Raw genomic sequence first — 19845 nt, 5'->3', positions numbered from 1 at the left:
CAAGAGGGGCGGGGTCAGCCGGGATTGGGAGGGGAGACAGCGGCGCGTGGGCGGCTGGCAGAGGGAGGGAAAGTCCAGCAGAGAGGAAAGAGAAACTGGGAGAGGGAGGAAGAGAGAAAATGAGAGGGAGAATCAGAGAGAGGAGGAAACAGCAGATGTAGAGGGCCATACAGAGAGAGAGAGAGAGAGAGAGAGAGAGAGAGAGAGAGAGAGAGAGAGAGAGAGGAGATTGAATGTGAGGGAGAGAGAGACACAGCAAGACAGAGACGAGGGGAGAGAGAGAGAGAGAACGGGACGGAGACTTAAAAGAAGAGACTCTGTGTCAGAGAAGGATTTGGATGCAAACAGAAAGATTGGAAGAGAAAGTGATATGGGGGTGGGGATGAGAACAAGTAAGGGAGAGACTGGAAGAGACAGAGATTAGAGAGAAAGAGAGAGAGACAGGAGAGAGTGGAGAGAGACAATATAAAAGAGAAAGTGTGAGAGGAAGAAGACATCATCAGAGACAAAGAGACAAAAAGGGTGTGAATGAGCAGGTGAGAACTGGGGACGAGGAGAGGCAGCACCTAAGAGACAGAGGAGGAGGGAGACTGTGGCTGGGTGTCCCAGCACCCACCCTGCCCTCTTTTGCCCTCTGTCCTTGGGACCCCGGAGCTGGTAAGTTCCCTGGCTGGGGGGAGGGGCCGCTTGGGTGCACATTCCTGGTGTCCCAGGGCTTGGCAGGGATGGTTTGGGGGTGTCTGTGGGACAGCAGGAGACAGGTAGCTGGGGGCAGCCAGAAAGAGGCAGGGGTTAAGGGGGTCCCGAGCACAGAGAAGGTCAAATTCCTGACCAGAGTGTAGGGGGCAAGAATAAAGAAGCCCCTATTCTCGGTCCCAGGCTGCAGACAGCTGCCCCCTCCCCGCAGCTGCCAGTGCCGCCCACCTCTCTTGGCATCACTCTTGGTATGCGATCCGGGGCCAGGGCCTCCCCCAGCCCCCCAAGCCCCAAACAACAGGCTCTTTCTCCTCTGCCTCCTCTGACCTGCAAGCCCCTGACCCTGTCTCTGTCCCCAGCCGGGTCATCTGCAGAGAGACGCACACAGCCCCTTTCTTTCTCTCCCCAAGCCCTTGATGGAGGAGGGCAGACCTCGGAGCAGCCTCAGCCTGGCCAGCAGTGCTTCCACCATCTCCTCACTCGGCAGCCTGAGTACCAAGGTTCGAGCTTCTTGGTGGGGCTGGGGAGGAGGTGGGGGACTCTGGGCTCCTCTATCTCCTGTATCCAAGCCGTGGTTTAGGTGCCTTCCTAGGGACTCCGGTTGTTAAGAGCAAAGATCTTTAGCAAACTGGGTCTGTCAGCCCTAGAGAGGTCCCAAATTGCCCACCAGCCACCGCTAGGAATTCCAAGGCACTCCCAGCTGTCTCCACCCCTCGTATTTTCCTAATTTGAAGCCGGAGTAACAACCCCACTTGACTCTGGTTGCTAACATAAGGCCGCTCCCAAGCCAAGCCCTCCCCTCTCCCCATACAGGAACTCAGAAGCAGTGGCTATTCTTCTTAGGACTGAGAATTCGTGTCCTATTTCTAGCCCTCCAATCTACCCAGTTCTGAAATCTGACCAGGAAAGCTCCTTCTCCAACAATCAGGCCCCATGAAGCCAGAGATACTTGGGTCCCAAATCATCACCCTCGTCCAAAGTTCAGTGATGACACTCATTTCCTTGTCCTCTGGCCATTCCCTTCACTCATGTCTAGCTTCCCAAGTTCAGAATCCATAGATTTGATCCCAACCTGGGGCAGCGCCATTGCCAAGGAAAGGCATCCTGTGAGAATCAGGCTGATATATCTGTGTGGACCAGGGAGGGGGCTCCATCTATTGGGATGGAGGGATTTGGAGCTCCCCCCAGCACCCTCGACATGGTCACTAAGGGATGTCATTCCCTGGTGCTGGGGTGTCCTTTGATTCCAGCTGGCCCATCACCAAGGACTCAGCATGGAGGTCCCTCCTGATTATGGGGACCTCCCCGGCAGTATTGCCAGTTCAGATCCCGAAAGTTCTACTACATCTCTGGCTCTGGTGGCCAAGGGCATCCTTTCCTTGGCAGTGGATCCTTGATTCCCAGATTCCTTCCTGATTGGCCAGTAGCCTCTTCCTTGCCTCCAAACAGCTCCCTCCACCCATGAAAAGTATCTCTCCACTCTGCAGTACTCACAGGTCCTTCTGATCCCCAAACTCAGCTTCCTCCTTGACCTGATTTCTAAAGGCAGCTGAGCCTCGGGTTGCCTGGGTCCAACTGCACCACCTTTCCAAGCCCATCCCAAGGCCCTGTTCACTTCCTTCCTCCTTCTCTCCTCAGAAGCCCACCCGGGCAGTAAGCAAGGTGCATGCCTTTGGGAAGAGAAGCAATGCACTCAGAAGGGATCCCAACCTCCCTGTGCACATCCGAGGCTGGCTTCATAAACAGGTAGAGCAAGTGGAAGAAGGGAAAGGACATTCCAAGTGATGCTGGAGGCTGTGCCCCTGGCTCTCTGCTGTTTTTCTCCTTCCAAGTCTCTTTTTCTATCACTGCTTCCTCCCTTATTCTGTCGTTGTTTCATTCATTCATTCATTCATTCATTCAATGATCACTTCTTGAATATTTACAATATGCCAAGCCCTGGAGCACGTCATGCAAATAAGACAATCAAGTATCTATAGTACATGCAAGATGGGGGCAGGGCAGGGATGAATAATAAATTCGTATATATCAAGTGGACTCGATTTCACATGGTAGCAAATGAAGCTCTGCGAAGAAATAATACAGAGAGATGTGCTGGAAAGTGGTTGAGAGATGAGAGCTACATTTGACTGTTGGTCAGGGAAGTCATCTCTGAGGAGATGACATTTGAGCTGAAAACTCTAGGTCAAGAAGGAGCCCATTGTGGGGAGAGGGTATAGCTCAGTGGTAGAGCATGTGCTTAGCATGCATGCGATCCTGGCTTCAATTCCCAGTACCTCCATTAAAAATAAAAAATAAAATTTACAATGCAGAAATAGACTCACAAACATAGAAAACAAACTGTGGTTGTCGGGGGTGTAAAGAGAGGAGGAGGGATAGATTAGGAGTTCGGGATTAATAGATACACATTTCTATGTAGAAAATAGATAAACAACAAGGATCTACTGTATAGCACAAGGAACTATACTCAATTTCTTGTAATGAGCTGTAATGGAAAAGAATCTGAAAAAATTTATATGTGTAGTATAACTGAATCACTTTGATGTACACATGAAACTAACATTGTAAATCGACTACACTTCAATTAAAAATAAGAATTAAAAATTAATAAATAAACAAACCTAATTACCTTCTATACTCACATGATCTGATTTATAATTTTAAAAGATCATGCTGCTTTTGTGGGAATGGATGGAAGAGGAGAAGAGGGGCACAAGGCTGGCGATTGAGTAGTTCTGGCAGAGGAGATGGAGAGATGCAGGATTCAGGTTGTGGCTCAGCATCACCTTCCCAGCCTCTCTGGGTCTCACACACCATAATAATTGGACCAAGTCTTCCTATATAAAGCCCCTGCCATGAGTGGTATAGTATCTGTCCCAACCTTCCTGTAACTTCTCAATCCTCAATGATAGATGAGAAAACATGAGGTTCCTAGTGGGGAAATGACTTGCTTAAGTGCAGAGTTTGAAAATGGTGGAGCCAGGAGTCAAACTCAGGTCTGACTGTGTCCAGATTCTGTGTCCCGTCAACTGTAACCCACATGTTTCCCACTCTCCATCTGAATCTGTTGCATCAAACATGTATCTCTGCTTCTCTCCTTTCTCTGGATCTTTGCCCCCAAGTGTCACTGTCTCCATCTCTTTTTTACCTGCTGGCTCTACTCAGCCCTCTGCTCCCACTCTCTCCCCCCAGGACAGCTCCGGGCTCCGGCTCTGGAAACGCCGCTGGTTTGTCCTCTCTGGCCATTGCCTCTTCTATTACAAGGGTCAGTGCCCCAGCTGGCATGGGGTGGGCAGCCCCCCCACCCCGTCACCCTCCCTTTTCTTTAGCTTCTCAGCCTCCAGATCCTTGTGATCCCTGACCCCAGCTCTTCTTTTGCAGACAGCCGCGAGGAGAGTGTCCTAGGAAGCGTCCTGCTCCCTAGCTACAGTATCAGGCCAGATGGGCCAGGAGCCCCCCGAGGACGGCGCTTCACTTTCACAGTGAGTCCGTCCATCCCCCAAGGGTACTAAGGAATTAGGCCTAGGAGCAGACATAGAGCATCCATTATTGGAGATAAGAGACCTTGACTAAGGTGCATGGCAACCTCCTTTTTAAAGGGCCCAAGCGTCCAGGTCCTCCAGCTCTCTCCTCCCTCAGGCGGAGCACCCGGGCATGAGGACCTACGTTCTGGCGGCCGACACACTAGAGGACCTGCGGGGCTGGCTACGGGCGCTGGGCCGGGCCTCCCGCGCGGAGGGCGACGATTGGTGAGTATACGTAAAGGCCACGCCCTGACCCTGTACCTCCAATCTGGGTCTGGCTCATCATCCCAAACTCCTCCCCCTGAGGACCTGCCCCCTCAATGTCCAATCACAAGTCTTCTGGCTAAGGAGACCCCGCCCTTCAGGCCGCAGCTCCAGGGAACTCCAACTCTTCCAATCAGCAAAAAGGCTTTCTCTTGTAAGCTCCGCCCACCATTTTGTCCATCAATATTGCTCACTCTCTGACTTGCTCAGAAGTCTCCACCCTCTGCAGCTGCCTTCTGAACAATATCAGATTCAAAAAAAGAGAAAGCCTCCAGGCTGTCTCTGCCTGCCCCAGTTTTCGACGCGTAGTCAGGGGCATTCGGCCCAGCGACCTGGATGGGCCTTGTGGCCCTGCGCAAGTCACTTCCGCACTCGGGGTTTAGTTTCCCCATCTACAAAATAGGGACAATGATTTATAGTACACCACCTCCTTTGTTTTCTTTGTAGGTCCCTGGGTCCTTATCTGTGAAATGGGAATAAGGGCTGTTATAAGGGTCAAAGGAGTGATGTCTTTTTCCATGCCCATTCGTTAGTGGGCAACCCAGGTCACCTGCACGTCCCCAGCCTGGGGAGGGCCCTGGCGGCCCTGGTGGTCCCCCAGAGGTGAGCAGAGGGGAAGAGGGCCGTGGCTCAGAATCTCCAGAAGTGGCTCGGCTCTCCAGGGGTCGTGGCCGACCCGGGCTGCTCGCACCTAGCCCCACGGCCGACCTGCAGTTTGGACCCCGGATTCGGAGGACGAGGAGCCCAGAGTGAGTTGGATGAGGGAGTCTGGGACCAAAAAGTTCTATAGGGCTGAGCTCCAGAGGAAAAAGTTGGAGGCGTGGCCTAAGAGAAGGGCGGGTCTGTGACTGATTGGAGGCAAGTGCTTTCTCGCGGGTATGTGGATGTGTAGGTGACTTGCTGGGGTTCTTGTGGGGCCAGAGCCTGTCCGGGAGAAGGCCTAAGAAGGGGACGCCACGAAGGCGGAAGTTTTTTAGAATCTGGCTAATAGAGGAGGGTTCTACTCCAGAGGAACAGTGAGACACACTGAAGGGAGATACATCTTGGAGACTAGCTTGATGGCTAGCGGGGTGAGGGGGCTCTAGTTGACCCAGTTCACCTATTTTCTCCTCCCTACAGTCTGTTTACACCCCTCTCTCGCCCTCCCTCCCCTCTGAGCCTCCCCCGGCCCCGTTCTGCTCCTGCACGGAGACCCCCTCCCTCCTCTGGAGATACAGCACCTTCTGCCATACCGCATACCCCACTGAGTCGCATCGATGTCCGGCCTCCCCTGGATTGGGGTCCCCAGCGCCAGACCCTTTCCAGGCCCCCTACTCCCCGCCGAGGACTCTCCTCCGAAGCTGGAGGAGGAAAGCCCCCCAGAAGTCCCCAGCACTGGAGTCAGGAGACCAGAATACCGGTGAGCTGAGGCAACAGGGTAGGAGACCACATCTCCCTTATGGCCATGGGGCTGTCTTTCCAGGCTGGTCTCTAGGCCATTACTCCTTGAGCATCTTGGGGATTGTAGTTCAGCATAATCACAGCTGGGTTCAGGTGTGAAAGGGAGAGTGAACTTTATCTTCCTTCAGTTCTCAGGGCTGTTTTCAGGCTGGTCTTTGGCCATGACCCCTTAAGCATTATGGAGATTGTAGTCCAGAATATTCTTCTCTAAGACAATACTGAGAAAGCTAGTGTGGATTGCATCTGCCTGTGTCTTCAGTTTTATCTTTCCAAGTTGGTCATCTGCTGTTTTCTCTCAGCATCACGGGATTGTAGCCCAGAAAATCCATAACTAACCACAAACATGAGAGTGAGAGTAAAGTGCAACTTTCATCAGTTCCTGGGACAGTTTTGCCAGGCTTGTCCATTTATTATCATCCTCTGTATCCCTACAGTGTCACACAGCTGGAGAGCAGGCAGTTGAGGCAGTTTTGGGGTCCCAGTTCTGAACCTCAAAGAATCTCCTAAGGCACTTAAATTCTGGTCACACACATTCTAATTTCTCAACATCTCTATATCAATATTCCTTCCAGGCCCCCTCTAGTTCCTCCACATATCTCCAGCTCCCCCCGAGACCTCCTGGGACCGGGGCTTCCATGGTTTTACTGGTAGGTATCCTGGGGCACCTTGAATCTGCGATAGCCCCCTCCCTTGCTTTCTTTGCTATGGTGAATGTCATCTCCTGGACTAGTGTGCCTAGAGGAGACAGGGTATGTCAAGGTGCCTGGATAGGTGCTTATATTAAGTTTTCTAGGGCTGTTGAAACCTGGGTGGCATATATATAGAATATCTCTCCATTCGTTCATATAATCTTCTAGGTCTTTGAGTTTTAAAGTTTTTCCATAGAGATTTTGTGTGCTGTTAGTTAAGGTAACTCCTAAATTCCTGATCATTTTTATAGTTATTTGAATGATACATTTTTTCTTCTTTTTTATATTTAAAAATACATTTGTTTATTTTCTAGTTATTGATGATGTAGATATATGCCATTAATGAAGTTTGTAGCTTCATTTTGCACCTCAATTCTCTTATTTGTTCTAAATACTCTTTGATTCTGTTGGTTTTTCTGGGTAGATGAGCACCTCATCTGTAAACAATGGTGGTTTTGTCATTCCCCTTCCTATCTTTACAGTTTTTGTTTCCTTTGTCTTATCTTATAGCACTGGTCAAGATCTCTAATACTGTAACAGTGGTAGTGAGTGTCCTTGTTTTATTCTCAGTCAAAAAGGAAATGTCTAAGTTTTCTCTATGAATTATAGTATTTGCTATAGCTATTTGGTAGCAGAGCCCATTGGGTCTTCCTAAAGCCAAGAATCTGGCAATTGGTCTACTGAGGTTTGCTAAAGCTTGGAACAAAGCTAACAGGGACAGGGGTGTCTCTCAGTGGAAACAGGGCTCATCTTAGCACTGAGCTACAATAAGGACCTGTTTGGGCATATGACCCCCAATTTTCTCTTTCTCCTCAGCCGGGTCCCCCACTGGACTCAACCTTCCACCAAAGCTTGGAGACAGATGTAAGTTCTCCTTGATCAAACCTTTGCTAAGTTCTCAGAGTTGAGAAGGGAAAGTTTGAGATGGGGGAGTGGACAAGGGGAAGAGCCAGATCTGGTCCATAAATAGCTCCTATTCCCCTTTCTCCAGACTTTGTTGACCAAGTTGTGTGGGCAGGACCGGCTCCTGAGGAGGCTGCAGGAGGAGATAGACCGGAGGCAGGAGGAGAAGGTACAGGGCTCTAGGACAGGGGAGGGACACCTGGCCTCTCCACCTACCCTTAGCCCATCCTGATCCCCAGCATGCCCGGATACAGAAGGATACCTTCTCTTCCTGTGGCTTGGTGTGGTTTCAGAAGTCTAACCACCTTCCTTCTCCATGCAGGAGCAACTAGAAGCAGCCCTGGAATTGACCCGACAGCAGATGGGCCAAACAACCAGGGAAGCTGCAGCTCCTGGAAGGGCCTGGGGGCGCCAGCGCCTCCTGCAGGACCGATTAGTCAGTGTGAGGGCCACTCTTTGTCACCTGACCCAGGTGAGCATCTAGGAAGGGCCATGCCTCCCAAGGGACTCCAGGACTCTACAAGTTGTTACTAAAGTGAACCTGCTCTCAAAGGCTCATGGGAAGGTAGTTCTTGAGAATCCCTCCCTCCCAAATTTTAAACCAATGATCTTGTCCTAGAGGGTGAGGGGCAAGCAGACAAGAAACAACAATATTTAATATAGCCTGGCTTTTAATCTCAGCTCCCACTTATAGTTGCTGTGTGACCTTGGAAAAGTTACTTAACCCCTCTGGGCCTTAGATGACACTTATGTAAACTTGAGATGATAAAAATAATATTGACTTCATAGAGTCATTGTGAAATTTCATAAATATATGTCAATAAATGAATAAATATTTAACACTTATGTGCCTAGTATATGGTAAGCATACTTAGGTGTTAGCTGTAATTATTATCTGTAAAATGGAGACATTAATAGTACCTACTTCAGAAAAATTAGAGAGCTAAGAACAGTACCTGGTACATGGTAAGTGCAGAGGTAATCCAGAGGACTCAGGGAAAGCTGTTATTTGTCTATACTAGAAGTTCATTGGAATGACAGGGTCTATACAAACTCTGGGTTTCCCAGTAGTCTGAGCAAAGAGGCCCTTGGGAATTGTAGTCCATTCAATTCCATTAGGAATTGTAGTCCCCTGGCCCCAAGGCACCAGGGGCCAGGCCACCCTTCCTCTTGCTCAGGTGGTAGGATGAAATGGGGAAAGATCTGGGGGGTGGGCATGCTAACCTTTTGTCTCCCTCTTTCTGGGACCTGAGGAGAGAGAGCGGGTTTGGGACACATACAGCGGCCTGGAACAGGAGCTGGGCACCTTAAGAGAGACCCTTGAGTACCTGCTGCACCTTGGGTCCCCCCAGGTACATCCCTGCCCCAAGCTCCCAATCTCCACCCTCCTCTCTAAGTTCACTTGGAAACCTTTTGGCATGTAAGCCCTGCCCACAGCACCAAGCCCCACCCATTTTATTTAAGCGCCTCCCCCTCTGTCTTTTCCTTTCACTTTAAACCTTTTATTGTAGTTAAGACCATGCCCTTCAAGACCTATCTTCAGATTCAGAATCACTCTACCCTCTGGTTCTAAATCTCTCCTCTTATTTCGAAGCCGTGCCCTCAGTGTCAAAACTCCACCCCTCATCCCTGTCCCATCCTGCCAGTTCATCTCTTGCATTCTGCATCCTGACTTTTGCTGTTAAATTTATCTTCTGGAGTCTCCAGTTCTAAATCCAATCTCTTACTTCAAGCCTCACTCCTAAGGTATAAGCCCCATTGCTTAGCCTCAGACCCCCTTCTTCATTCTAAGCCTACCAGTAGAATTTCTAAATCATGTATCTTTAGTTAAAAACTCTGGCTTCTATTATTAAATGCATACTCAAGATTTAAATCCCACCTTCTTCATGCCAAACATCTCCCACTTCTTCCTAAAATCCACCCCTCAACTCTAATCCCCCACCTATTGATGTTAAATATTACTCAGTGCCAGCAATATATGAAAAGAACAATGCATCACAAACCAAATTATGTTTATTACAGGACTGCAAGATTAATTTAACACTTGAAAATAGGTCCATGTACTTCACCACATTTAATAAAATAAAGGAGAAAAACCACATGATCATCTCAATAAATGCAAGAAAAACATTAAACAAATTTAACATCCATTCATGATAAATGCTCTCAGCAAAGTAGGAATAAAAAGAAACTTCCTTAATCTGATAAGGCATCTATAACAAATCTACTGCAAACATTATTATTGGCAGTGAAATATTGAAAACTTTCCCCCAACATTTGGAATAAGACAAGGATGTCCGCTATTGCCAGTTCCAGTCAACATTGTACCAGGGATCCTAGATAGTACAAGTCAGTATGAGAAATAAATCAAAGGTATAAGGACCAAAAAGGAAGAAGTAAAGCTGTTTTTATTTACAGATGACAGAAAGATATGTGTGTAGAAAATCCAAAATAATGTCCAGATAAACTGTTAGAATAAGCAAATCCAGCAAGGTAACTGAATGCAAGGATAATATGCAAAAATCAATTGTCTTCCTGAATGATAGTACCAAACAATTAGAAAAATATATATTTATAAACACTAGTGTTTATAATTAACATAAACAAACTAAATATCTAGGAAGAAATCTAATGAAAGATATGAAAGACATCAATGCTGCAAGCCACATTGAGAGAAATTAAGGAAGACCTACATAAATGGAGAGATATACCATGTTCGTGGATAGGAAAGATACACTAATGTAAAGATATGGTCTCCCCAAATTGATTTCTCCAGTGGAGCTCTTCAATCCCAGTATAAATTCAGAAGGTTTGTTTTTTTTTTTGGTAGAAATTGACAAGCTGACTCAAAATTCTATCTGGAAGTGCAAAAGGCCAAGAGTAGCCAAGGGAGCCTCCAAGAACCAAGCTGCAGGAGTAACACAAACTAGATGTCAAGTCTGAGTATAAGGCTACAGTTAATAAGAAGACAGTGTAGTATTAAGCTTAGACAAATGGACCAAAGGAATAGACTAGGGTATTCAGAAACAGACTCACATACATTTATATGGTCACCCATTTATAGTAGAGGTAACACTGCAGAGCAGTATAGGAAAAACAGTGTTCATGATAAATGGTGCAGTTAGTGGGATATCCATATGGAAATGGATATCCACAAATATAGCCCCCATATGCACACAGTCCGTTTATGACTCCATAAGTAAAGCCCAACTGATTTCAGACCCTTTCCATGGCTTATCAACTTGAACCCTCCTTACATCTTCCCACCTTTGAGCAACAAATTCCTTTCCTTTCCCCAGGACAGAGTATCTGCTCAGCAGCAGCTGTGGATGGTGGAAGACACACTGGCAGGTCTGGGAGGCCCCCAGAAACCACCCCCCCACACTGAGCCTGACTCCCCATCCCCTGCACTCCAAGGCGAGGAGTCCTCAGAGAGGGAGGTGAGACTCACACACCCCTTTCCCCATCCCCAGCTTCCTGTCCTATCTGCCCCTGACCCAGCTTATCACCCATTCACCTGTTTCTCTCTCCCTGGATCAGCTAACCAACCTCAGGCAAGTATCCTAAGCTCTGGAAGCCTTTGTTTTCTTATTTCTTATACTATGGTGTGGTCTACTGGTGTGCTGGAGCCAGATCCCAAGACCTCCCAAGATCCAATCGCCTGCATCTTTTCTCAATGTCACATTCAGTTGGTAGCTTGAAACAGATCACAGTGAGGGTATTTAAACTGCAGAAATTGGCAAACACTGCAAACTAGGGCTCTTTCCTACCAGAGAGGCCATTGTTAAACATTTACCAGACATTGCTAATCTTAACCCCTATCTTGCAAGGCTCTGTAAGAAGGACAAATTGTAACTAGAAAATGCCTAATATAGAGTAAGCCATCAGGAAGCGGGAGCCACTATGACCATAGCCAGGTAGAGCTGCTGCTGGTCCTGACCATCAGATCATGTATCCGGGAGACTTCAGTTTAGATCTCAGCTCTGCTATCTTTGTGACATTAGTCTTTGTCCTCATTCTCTGAGCCTTAGTTTCCCTACATATAAAAAAGGGATAATAATAGCTGCCTTGTAGATTTACTGAGGGGATTCAATGAGATAATGCTGATAAAGTACTTAGTACCTACCATGCCAGATGCTTAATCATTGCGGAACCTCACACTTATAATGCCTTGCCATGTGCTAGGCACTGTTCTAAATGCCTTATATGCATGAATTAATCCTCATATCAAAAGGTGACATACAGTCCAGAGAGGTAAAGTAAATTGCCCAAGGTCACACAGCCAAAAAAAAAAAAAAAAAAAAGCAGAGCTGAGGGTTGAAAACTAGGTCTAGCTTCTGGTTTTCAATCTTAATCCTACTTATGCTGTGTCTCAGCTGCTTTATGTTTGAGAAATGGTAATCATCATGATGATTTTCCTTTCCTGACTCCTCCAGAGCCTGCCTGAGTCCTTAGAACTGAGCTCACCTCGATCCCCCGAGGCTGACTGGGGGCGGCCCCCAGGAGGCGACAGAGAGCTCGCCAGTCCTCGCTCAGGTGAGTATATGGGGTCGGGCGGGATTTTCTCGGCGTTCTCTGTCCTCACTGGTCCTGTTCTGCTCTTCCAGGTCTTGGATCTCCAAGGGTCTCCCGGGCTTCCAGCCCTGAGGGTCGCCGCCCCCCTTCCCCACAGCCAGGAACCAAGGTAGGCAGTCCATCCCGCTTCCTCAGGTCCATCTTGACCACCACAGAGGAGGTGAGGGAGGGAGCCTTGGGGATATCTGGTGGAAGAGTGTTAGAGGCAAAGGGAACAACGTTTGCAAAGATTCCGAGGCAGAAGTGAGTCTGGCGTGTTGGAGAAAGTAACTAGAAAGCTAGTGCGGCTGGAACAGAGTAACCGAGAGAGGAGGAGACCGGTGCTGATGAGGGCAGAGGGGAAATGGGGGCAGATAGTGCTGGGGCTGTGGTCCAAGATGAGGACTTAGCTTTGACACTGCTTGAACAGGAACCGTGGAGGGTTCTGAGCACAGGGACGTTGCTGTAAGTGGGAACTGGTGGCCTCTGGTGGCCACATGGAGAGCAGTGTGTGTGGATGAGGGCGGAGGCCGGGAAGCAGTGAAAGGGCCGCTGGGAGAGTCCAGGCGCGAGATAACAGTTGTTTGCACCAGGTTCCAAGAAGAGGAGATGTCTAGAGGGAGTCAGGTTCTAGATATCTTGGTTTGCAAACCTTATCCAAAACCCTTGGAACCAGATGTCATTCAAAATGCAAAATTTTGCAGATTCTAGACTGGTACTTTGGTGCCTATGCTCTACACCGAATAAAAGCAGCCGTGGTGTCTGATGCAGCACCATTCATCAAACACATGAATGTTTCCCCAATAAAATGTATGAATATGCATACTAAATTGGATAAAGGCTGTAAATAATATCTCCATTTAAAAGTCAAGTTTATTTTAAAAATAAAGCAATGAATTACTTTCATGAAGGAGTCAGTGCACTAAAAATAGATGGTAAGTATCAGGCGTTTTTTGTTTCTAAGGAAAAGGTTTAGTAAAACATCATGTCACACATCCAAGTACCAAGGAAACCAAAGTACCTAAATATTCACCTGCAGTGAATGCTCATGGCATCTGGTGGCTTGAGGACTCTGGAGACTGGGGTCATTGGTTGGGGCAGCAATGACATCATAAAGCTGGAGTGGGACATTTGGAGCAGGGCCAGGGGTGGGATCCCCGAGGATGAGGCAGATGGCCTTGGTAGAGTTTCTGGCTGTGTCATTTGCTCTTTAACCAAGGGTGTTGTCTGGGCAGTGCCCTTTTAATTGAGTAAACGGGTTAGATTCTCTAGGTTGCTGATAAATACCTACTGTTGGAGGGCAGCAATGAACTGGCCGCCCGTTTCACCATTTCGTCCGTGGGGAGTTTTCCCCCTGTGTCTCAGCCTCGTCAGCATCGCTGTCACCCTCTCACGTTCCCGAATCTCACACCATGTCAGCAGTTTCTCGGTCCCCGAACCAGTGCCCACCGGGTGAGTCATTGCTGGGTCCGGTAGGAGGTTCCGCTTGTACCTGATCACCTTGGGCAAGAAGAACAAAGTTCAGCTTCATCCTCTTCTCATCAGCGACACCAAATCTGGTTGCTTGCGGACTTAGGGTAAAGGCAGTCCTTTTGTTTTCGGCTGCAGCATTGTTTTCAAGCTTCATCGGAGCCCTAAGTCTGTGTTTGCCTTTGTTTGTGATGGTGTATCAACCTCATCCCAAGTATTCGAAGCTACAAAGGTGGCATCCCTAAAAAGTCTTGGGTCCCGGGTTCCCAAGACCTGAAGCCAGTATGGAGTTTTTCTGGGTTTTTTTTAAGGGTGGTATTGGTGGTCATTCTTGCTCTTCATGGAGTGTCAACCCGCATCGTTACAAGCCGTATGTAGAGATGTCATGATTTCTTGTTTGCATAATAATCGTCAGGAAAATCATAGACATGTTCCTAACACCTTAGATGTCAGCTTTTTCCAGGCACTACCAATTGTGGTGTGTGTGTGTGTGTGTGTGTGTGTGTGTGTGTGTGTGTGTCTGTGGTTCCAGTGTGCCCAAGAACAGACCCCCCCAAGCCTGGCATCCTTCAAGCCTGTCATTATCCTCTCTCATTGCTGTGGTAACATTTTAGTAGGCAGACAACATCACTCAGAAGCCATTTTATCCACTGTATACATTTTTTTGCAGCACTGAGTTTCCTTCTGATATCTTAGCAAACCCATCAGTATAATTGATGACCGGCTGCTGCTTTGCCACCCCAGATCTTCAGGTATTTTAAGTCATATGTTGCCAGTCATAGGTTCATGATCAATTTTCCAGTCTTCATGGAATATTCTAGCTTGTTTCATGACCAAAAGCCTGCAAGACCATCCGGTTACCTTCAGATCTTCATGTTTTGCTCAGGGCAGAGTTTCCTGTCATCAGTTCCTGGTATCACTGTCAGAGTACAACTTTCACAACCACTCTTTCTGTTTACATCGCATCACATCTCGAGGGTCTTATTCAGTGAGATGTCCCAGCAGACGCTCCTCGATCCTCTTCCTGATGTGATTTTACTTTCTGAGCTCTTGGAAGTGACAAGATGTTTCTGTTCATTTCATTTCACTCTCCTTGTGGCTATTTTTGGCATTTTATGACATCTTCAGAGAGCAATCAAACTAGAAAATCAAAACAAAAAGCAAGAAAATAGCAATTGACATCAGAGGCTCGGATGATGGAGGGTGTGCGGAGACTTGGGGGATGCCATCCATCACGACCACCAGGTGGATAACAGCACCGACTTAGAAAAACAAACATCGGCTGTAAGATTGCTGTTTATTTTTGGAGTGGCAAATAAGAGATTTGGGGAACTGATTCTGAAGGTGGCGCCAACAAGATTTCCTGGCCAATGAGAGGTGGGGTGTGAGGACTCAAGAATGACTAGAAGGTTCTTGGCCTGAGCATCTGGAAGGAGGGAGTTACTGAGCATCCGGAAGGAGGGAGTTAGCAGGCAGGAGATGGGGAGGGATTTGGGTGGATGGAAGGTGGGGAGTTCAGGTTTGAATATGTTAATTAACTTCAAGCTGCCTATTTGGCATTGTTCCCATTGGCGCTGGGGTGGCCCCTGGCCTCTTGTGGATTGGGTTTTGTCTGGGCACTGTGGTTCCTGAGCTGAATCAGACCAGATCTCAGGCACTGAAGAGCTTCAGACATAAACACTGCCAGAAGAGAGGGAGGCATGTGCTAATATGGGGAAAGCACAAAGCATTGGCGCCATTACAGAGCAGCTCCTGGGCAGCCTGGGCATGTTGGGGATGGTTTCCTGGAGGCAGAGAGACCTTGAAGAGTGAGTTAGAATTTATTAGTGGGGAAGCAGGGAAAGAGCTGGTGCCAATGTCCAGACTGAGGTGGGGATTTAGGAAGCCTCTGCTAGCCTACAGGCTGCCTTTTTTGTGAATTAGAGACAGATGCCCCTTCTGCAGGGGCTGGCTTGGTCAATGTGATGCAGGAAAAACAGATGTGTGGCGTGAGGAGGGCTGTGTCCCAGGCTTTGGTTGAGCCCCTGGGACATGCCCTGCCAAGTGTGGGTCCTTGGCTTCGCACAGGAAAGAATTCAAGAGCGAGTCCCAGTTGAGTTAAGGTAGATTTATTCAGAGAGATACATTAAAAGGCAAGAGAAAGGCCACAAGGTGTGGGGGTTGGGTGCTCAGATTAAAAGTAGGTACACCCTCCTTAGACAGAGTGTGGGCCATCTCCGAAGAGGGAGAGAGGGCAGCGGCTGCGAGGCACCCTGTTGCCAGTTTCTATGGGCTTGGTGGCTTCATATTGCTAATAAGTGGAAGGACCAATCTAACTAGCCTGGGGAAGGGGCTGGGATTCCCAGGAACTTGGCCATTTCCCACTCTTTGACCTTTTGTGGCTAGCCTTGGGACTGTCATGGCGCCTGTGGGCATGTTATTCACCATGTTAATATTTTACAATGAGCATATAATGAAGCTGAAGTTCTACTAGAAGTCAAATCTCCTGCCATCTTGAGCCTCAGAGCCTACTGGGGGTTGAATCTTCCACTGTTAATTGCTGTATCATTCCTTGAATGGCTGTGCCCTGCCCCCTTCCTGTCTCAAATGGAGGGCACCGTCCTTGGGCAGTGTGCAACTGGTACAACTGCACATGGTCTCTGGGGAGCACAGAGCACTGGCCTCCAGAATGCCATCCATCAACTGAAAGGTTGTTCAGTTCAGGTCAAGGAACATCTCAGACCCTTCTTGAGTGCCAGACTCTACAAGGCAAGGTCCTCAGCCCAGTCCTTTTTTTAAAACTATTTTTTAGGGTGGAGGTAATTAGGTTTATTTATTTTTAGAGGAGGTACAGGGGATTGAACCCAGTACCCTACCACCTGAGCTATCCCCTCCTGCCAGTCCCTGTTTTCATGGCAGAGGGACAAGTGTAGCAAGATTCAGCGGTGAACTTACTGGAAAGGGCAAGACAGGAGACTGAAAGGTTTGGGGAAGAGAGAAAACGGAGGCCAAGGTTGGAGTCTCCAGATGTTTCTCATCTCCCCAGGTCCCCCTGGCCCGGCCCCGGATGAGCGCTCAGGAGCAGCTGGAGAGAATCCGCAGAAACCAGGAATGTGGACGGCCTCTCCCCCGCCCGGCCTCCCCCCGGCTCCTCACCCTGGGGAGGACACTATCCCCAGCCCGACGCCAGCCTGATGCAGAACCAAAAGTGAGGGGCACAGTGGGGAGGCAGTGAGGTGGCAGTGGGTCCTCTGTTCCCCCTTGGAGCCTCAGTTTGTCTCTCTGTAAAGTGGAGCTGTTTCCTACCTCCTTACCCAGAATAGATTTCCAGATTTACCTGCCCTGTACCTGTGCTGAAGTCAGCATCCTGGCTCCCTTAATGGGGGGAGGACAGGGTGGGATGGGGTGGGGTGGGCCAGAGACTACATCGCCATCTCACCAGCATTCTCCCTCCTAGGGGGGAGGGTCATGGGTCTGGGTTGGAAGCCCAGTTTTCTTTTTCAGTTACTATCTGTTGTCAAAGGCAAAAAAAGAAAAAAAAAATTGAGCAAGTAAAGAAATCAATTTTATTCACACTGTTGCAATAAGGAACACACACCAGATCCAAAGGTCAGAATGTCTGAGCAGGATGGTTTCACCTTGGACTTTTCTAGGGAGGAATTAGATCAGTCATAGGTGGGGTGATTTTACAGTTGGGATTGTTTTTGTAAGCAGGAGGCATCTCAGTCAGGGGAACACCAAATGTTTATCTCTATGTCTAGCTAGTTTTGACAGGACAAGGAGTTCAGCTAATCATTTATGGCAAAGGGATGTGAATTCGGAAGATCTGATTCTCCCTTGTCATAGGTAAACAACGGTGGGGTGTCATCTGTAAGTCTTGTCAATGAAAATTCAATTAAAATCAGGAAGAAAAAAGAATTTTCAAATGGAGGATTGTAAACCAGGTGACTGACTCAGAAAGCTCTGAGAACTGTTCTGCCTGTTAGAAGTCAAAGGCACGCTCATATACATTTTCGAGACAAAGGATAGTACATCAATATGATGTATTCATATTTTACGTAAAACTCACCAGGGATGCATAGTCCAAGTAAGCATGCACAAAGCCAGCTGCAAGTCTCTGTGATCCCCTATGGAGATGGGAACGGATGTTATTCATTTAAGAAGTTACATTGCTAAGCACCGGAAGATGGGGAGGGAGGGGGGATTGCTCTTTACTATGAACCAATCACTCTCATCTCTGAGGAGCTCTGGTTGATGTGTAACACAGATGCACACTGCTTATTATGGAAGGAGGGAGGAGGCCCAAACAAACACACAGAGGGAATTCTATGTTTAATTTTTCTTGTCCTGTCTTAAAATAGAAATTTCATCAATCTTATCTTAAGTCATACGGAGAAGAAGGGTTCTTTGCAGTAAGCATGCTTCCCAGAACACAAGAATGTGTGTGTGTGTGTTTGGGGCAGGGGGCTGATTTTCCTAACTCTCCCTGTTTTCCAGGAACTCAGGTAAAGTTAAAAATTGGCAGTGTGTTTGGGGCAATTCTATCCCCTCTCTGAGCCCCCTTCACTTCACCCTCAAAATGAGAACATGAGGACTTCCGCGAGGAATTCTAATGCCCCAATTCCTTTGTAGCCTGTCCTGGGACACTCAGTCGCCCAGAAATGGCTCAGAAGCTCCGGGTCCTGGAGCAGGTAAGGAACTGGAGAGCGGGGCAAAGAGCAGGGAAATCAACAAAGGGAAGAAGACTAGCATTACTATTGTCTCCTGAGTACTCCCCAGTACTAAAGAATAGATCACAGAACCTTTTAGAGACGCTTGAGTTCCTGGGGAATCAGAAAGCCGTAGTTCGCTGAGAGAACTGCAGTTCCTAGGTGAATGTCAAACTTTACCCCTATTTTAGGAAATAGGGGGTAGTTTTCTGGCAACTGGACTACAAATCCCATAATGCACGCGGGCTTTTAAAAAGAGGGTCTTGCAATATTTAAAATCCTTTATAGCCACGTGTTAGGGACTACAGCTCCCAGAAGGACACGCGCGGCACTGTGGTCCTTACTGTACAGGCTAATTATACAAGCCCCTCAAATCTTCTTTTTTCTAGCCCGAGGAACACCATCCCTTATTTGCCGACATCCGAAGGTCACCGCGAGCGAGTTCTCAGTCTCTCTCAAGCCCTGGCCACTGAGGCGTCACAGTGGCACAGAATGATGACAAGTGAGAATGGGCTGGAAGGTTGGGCTCTTGGTTTCTAGGAAACAGGGAGTCGGAGGCCTGGGATCCTAGGTTCTCGTGGGGAGGGATCTGAAGACTGCTGGGATTCCTTTGTCTTGATGAAGAAAGTTGGACAGGACTTGGGAGTTCTACATTCCAGTAGGAGGAGACCGGGGTCCAGGACTGCTGGGTCTAGGGGAGGAGAGGACTGGGAGCCCGGACTCCTAAGTCTGAGAGGAAAGGTCTGGGGGTCCGGCCATCTGGGTACCAAAGTTTGCCATTATCATTCCCCATTCGTCCTTTCCAGGTGGAAATGTGGACTCTCGAGGTGACCCTCTTCCCCCTGCGCCGCCGCCTCCGTCAGACCCCACGCTCCAGGTGTCCTCGCCCCCAAGATCTCCTCCAGTGACCGATTTCCGCTCCACGAGGTTCTCCCGGGGAGGTGGTGGTGGGCGCGATGCAGGCCCCACCTCCTGGGAGGCCAACTGGGATTCCGGGGCCGCCCCTCCCGCCCTAATCCAAGACGAGGGGGCGTGGCCTCTGCGAGTCACTCTGCTGCAGTCCAGCTTCTGACCCACCCAAACGCGACAGCCAATCAGAGCGTGAGGGCGTGGCCTGACGGTACCGCCCCGAGATCTGGACCGCCTCCCCGCACCTCCGGGCGTGATCTGGTCCCATGACCTAGAAGGGGAGTAGTTTTCTGAGGCCAAAGTTTGGTTTTCCCAACACTTGTCCAAATTTGAATTAAAACTTAGAAACTTTAGTCAATAACTTTGTGTCTGTTTGGGATTGTGACACTGATGTCTCTGAGAGGTTGAGCTGGAGTCGTGGAGTTCTGGGTCCCCAAGGAAGAGGGGACAGGGGCCCCAGGCTTGTAAGTCTGAGGAAGGAGGGAGCTCGGGATCTGGATTACTGGGTCTGAGGAAGGAGGGGGCTGGGGACCCGGATTCCTGGGTCTGAGGGAAGGGAGGATTAGGGACCTGGACATTTGAGTCCAAGGGTAGAGGGGGCCAGACGCCAGGAATCCAGAGTTTGAGAGGGGAGGGATTTGGGGGCCTGGATTCCCGGGTCTGAAAGAGGAAGGGGCCCTGGCCAAGCTTCCAAGCTGCTAGCTTTCC

The 19845-nt window shown here is 48.7% G+C and overlaps 2 protein-coding genes across 8 annotated transcripts in view; both read left to right on the top strand.

Moving 5' to 3' along the window:
* The first annotated feature begins 49 nt into the window (after nt 1-49).
* On the top strand, nt 50-19498 carry PLEKHA4 (pleckstrin homology domain containing A4). Of its 5 annotated transcripts, none has more exons than XM_031459025.2 (20): nt 50-536; nt 1107-1196; nt 2335-2442; nt 3889-3961; nt 4078-4178; nt 4336-4445; nt 5018-5233; nt 5604-5883; nt 6497-6571; nt 7430-7477; nt 7605-7685; nt 7839-7988; nt 8770-8868; nt 10816-10956; nt 11953-12052; nt 12124-12200; nt 16566-16727; nt 18152-18210; nt 18618-18730; nt 19035-19498. In XM_031459025.2, the coding sequence occupies exons 2-20, from the start codon at nt 1113-1115 to the stop codon at nt 19298-19300; spliced, it is 2343 nt and encodes a 780-aa protein (XP_031314885.1). In that variant the 5' UTR covers nt 50-536; nt 1107-1112; the 3' UTR covers nt 19301-19498. The 5 variants fall into 5 exon arrangements, with proteins under 5 accessions (XP_031314885.1, XP_031314882.1, XP_031314888.1 ...); XM_031459022.2 differs by having other exon boundaries at nt 50-657; XM_064489496.1 differs by having other exon boundaries at nt 387-536; nt 1056-1196.
* HSD17B14 (hydroxysteroid 17-beta dehydrogenase 14) overlaps nt 19467-19845 on the top strand; it is a 13813-nt gene continuing 13434 nt past the window's right edge. For 2 of the 3 annotated variants that reach the window (XM_064489498.1, XM_010996365.3), the window contains exon 1: nt 19467-19601. The gene's annotated coding sequence lies outside the window, so the exon portion shown is untranslated. The remainder of the gene's footprint in view (nt 19602-19845) is intronic. The other variant, XM_064489497.1, reaches the window with a different exon arrangement.

Source organism: Camelus dromedarius, chromosome 9 (genome assembly GCF_036321535.1).
Source record: "Camelus dromedarius isolate mCamDro1 chromosome 9, mCamDro1.pat, whole genome shotgun sequence".
NCBI lineage: Eukaryota > Metazoa > Chordata > Mammalia > Artiodactyla > Camelidae > Camelus > Camelus dromedarius.
Note: the sequence above shows the minus strand (reverse complement) of the source record. Positions and strands in the feature narration are given on the sequence as shown.

What these genes read in the sequence shown, in the direction of transcription:
- PLEKHA4 (XM_031459025.2), top strand. Translation starts at nt 1,113, where the DNA reads ATGGAGGAGGGCAGACCTCGGAGCAGCCTCAGCCTGGCCAGCAGTGCT. An exon ending in ACCAAAGCTTGGAGACAGAT is followed by an intron (nt 7,478 to 7,604) that starts GTAAGTTCTCCT and finishes CCCTTTCTCCAG; the next exon opens with ACTTTGTTGACCAAGTTGTG. An exon ending in GTGGCACAGAATGATGACAA is followed by an intron (nt 18,731 to 19,034) that starts GTGAGAATGGGC and finishes CGTCCTTTCCAG; the next exon opens with GTGGAAATGTGGACTCTCGA.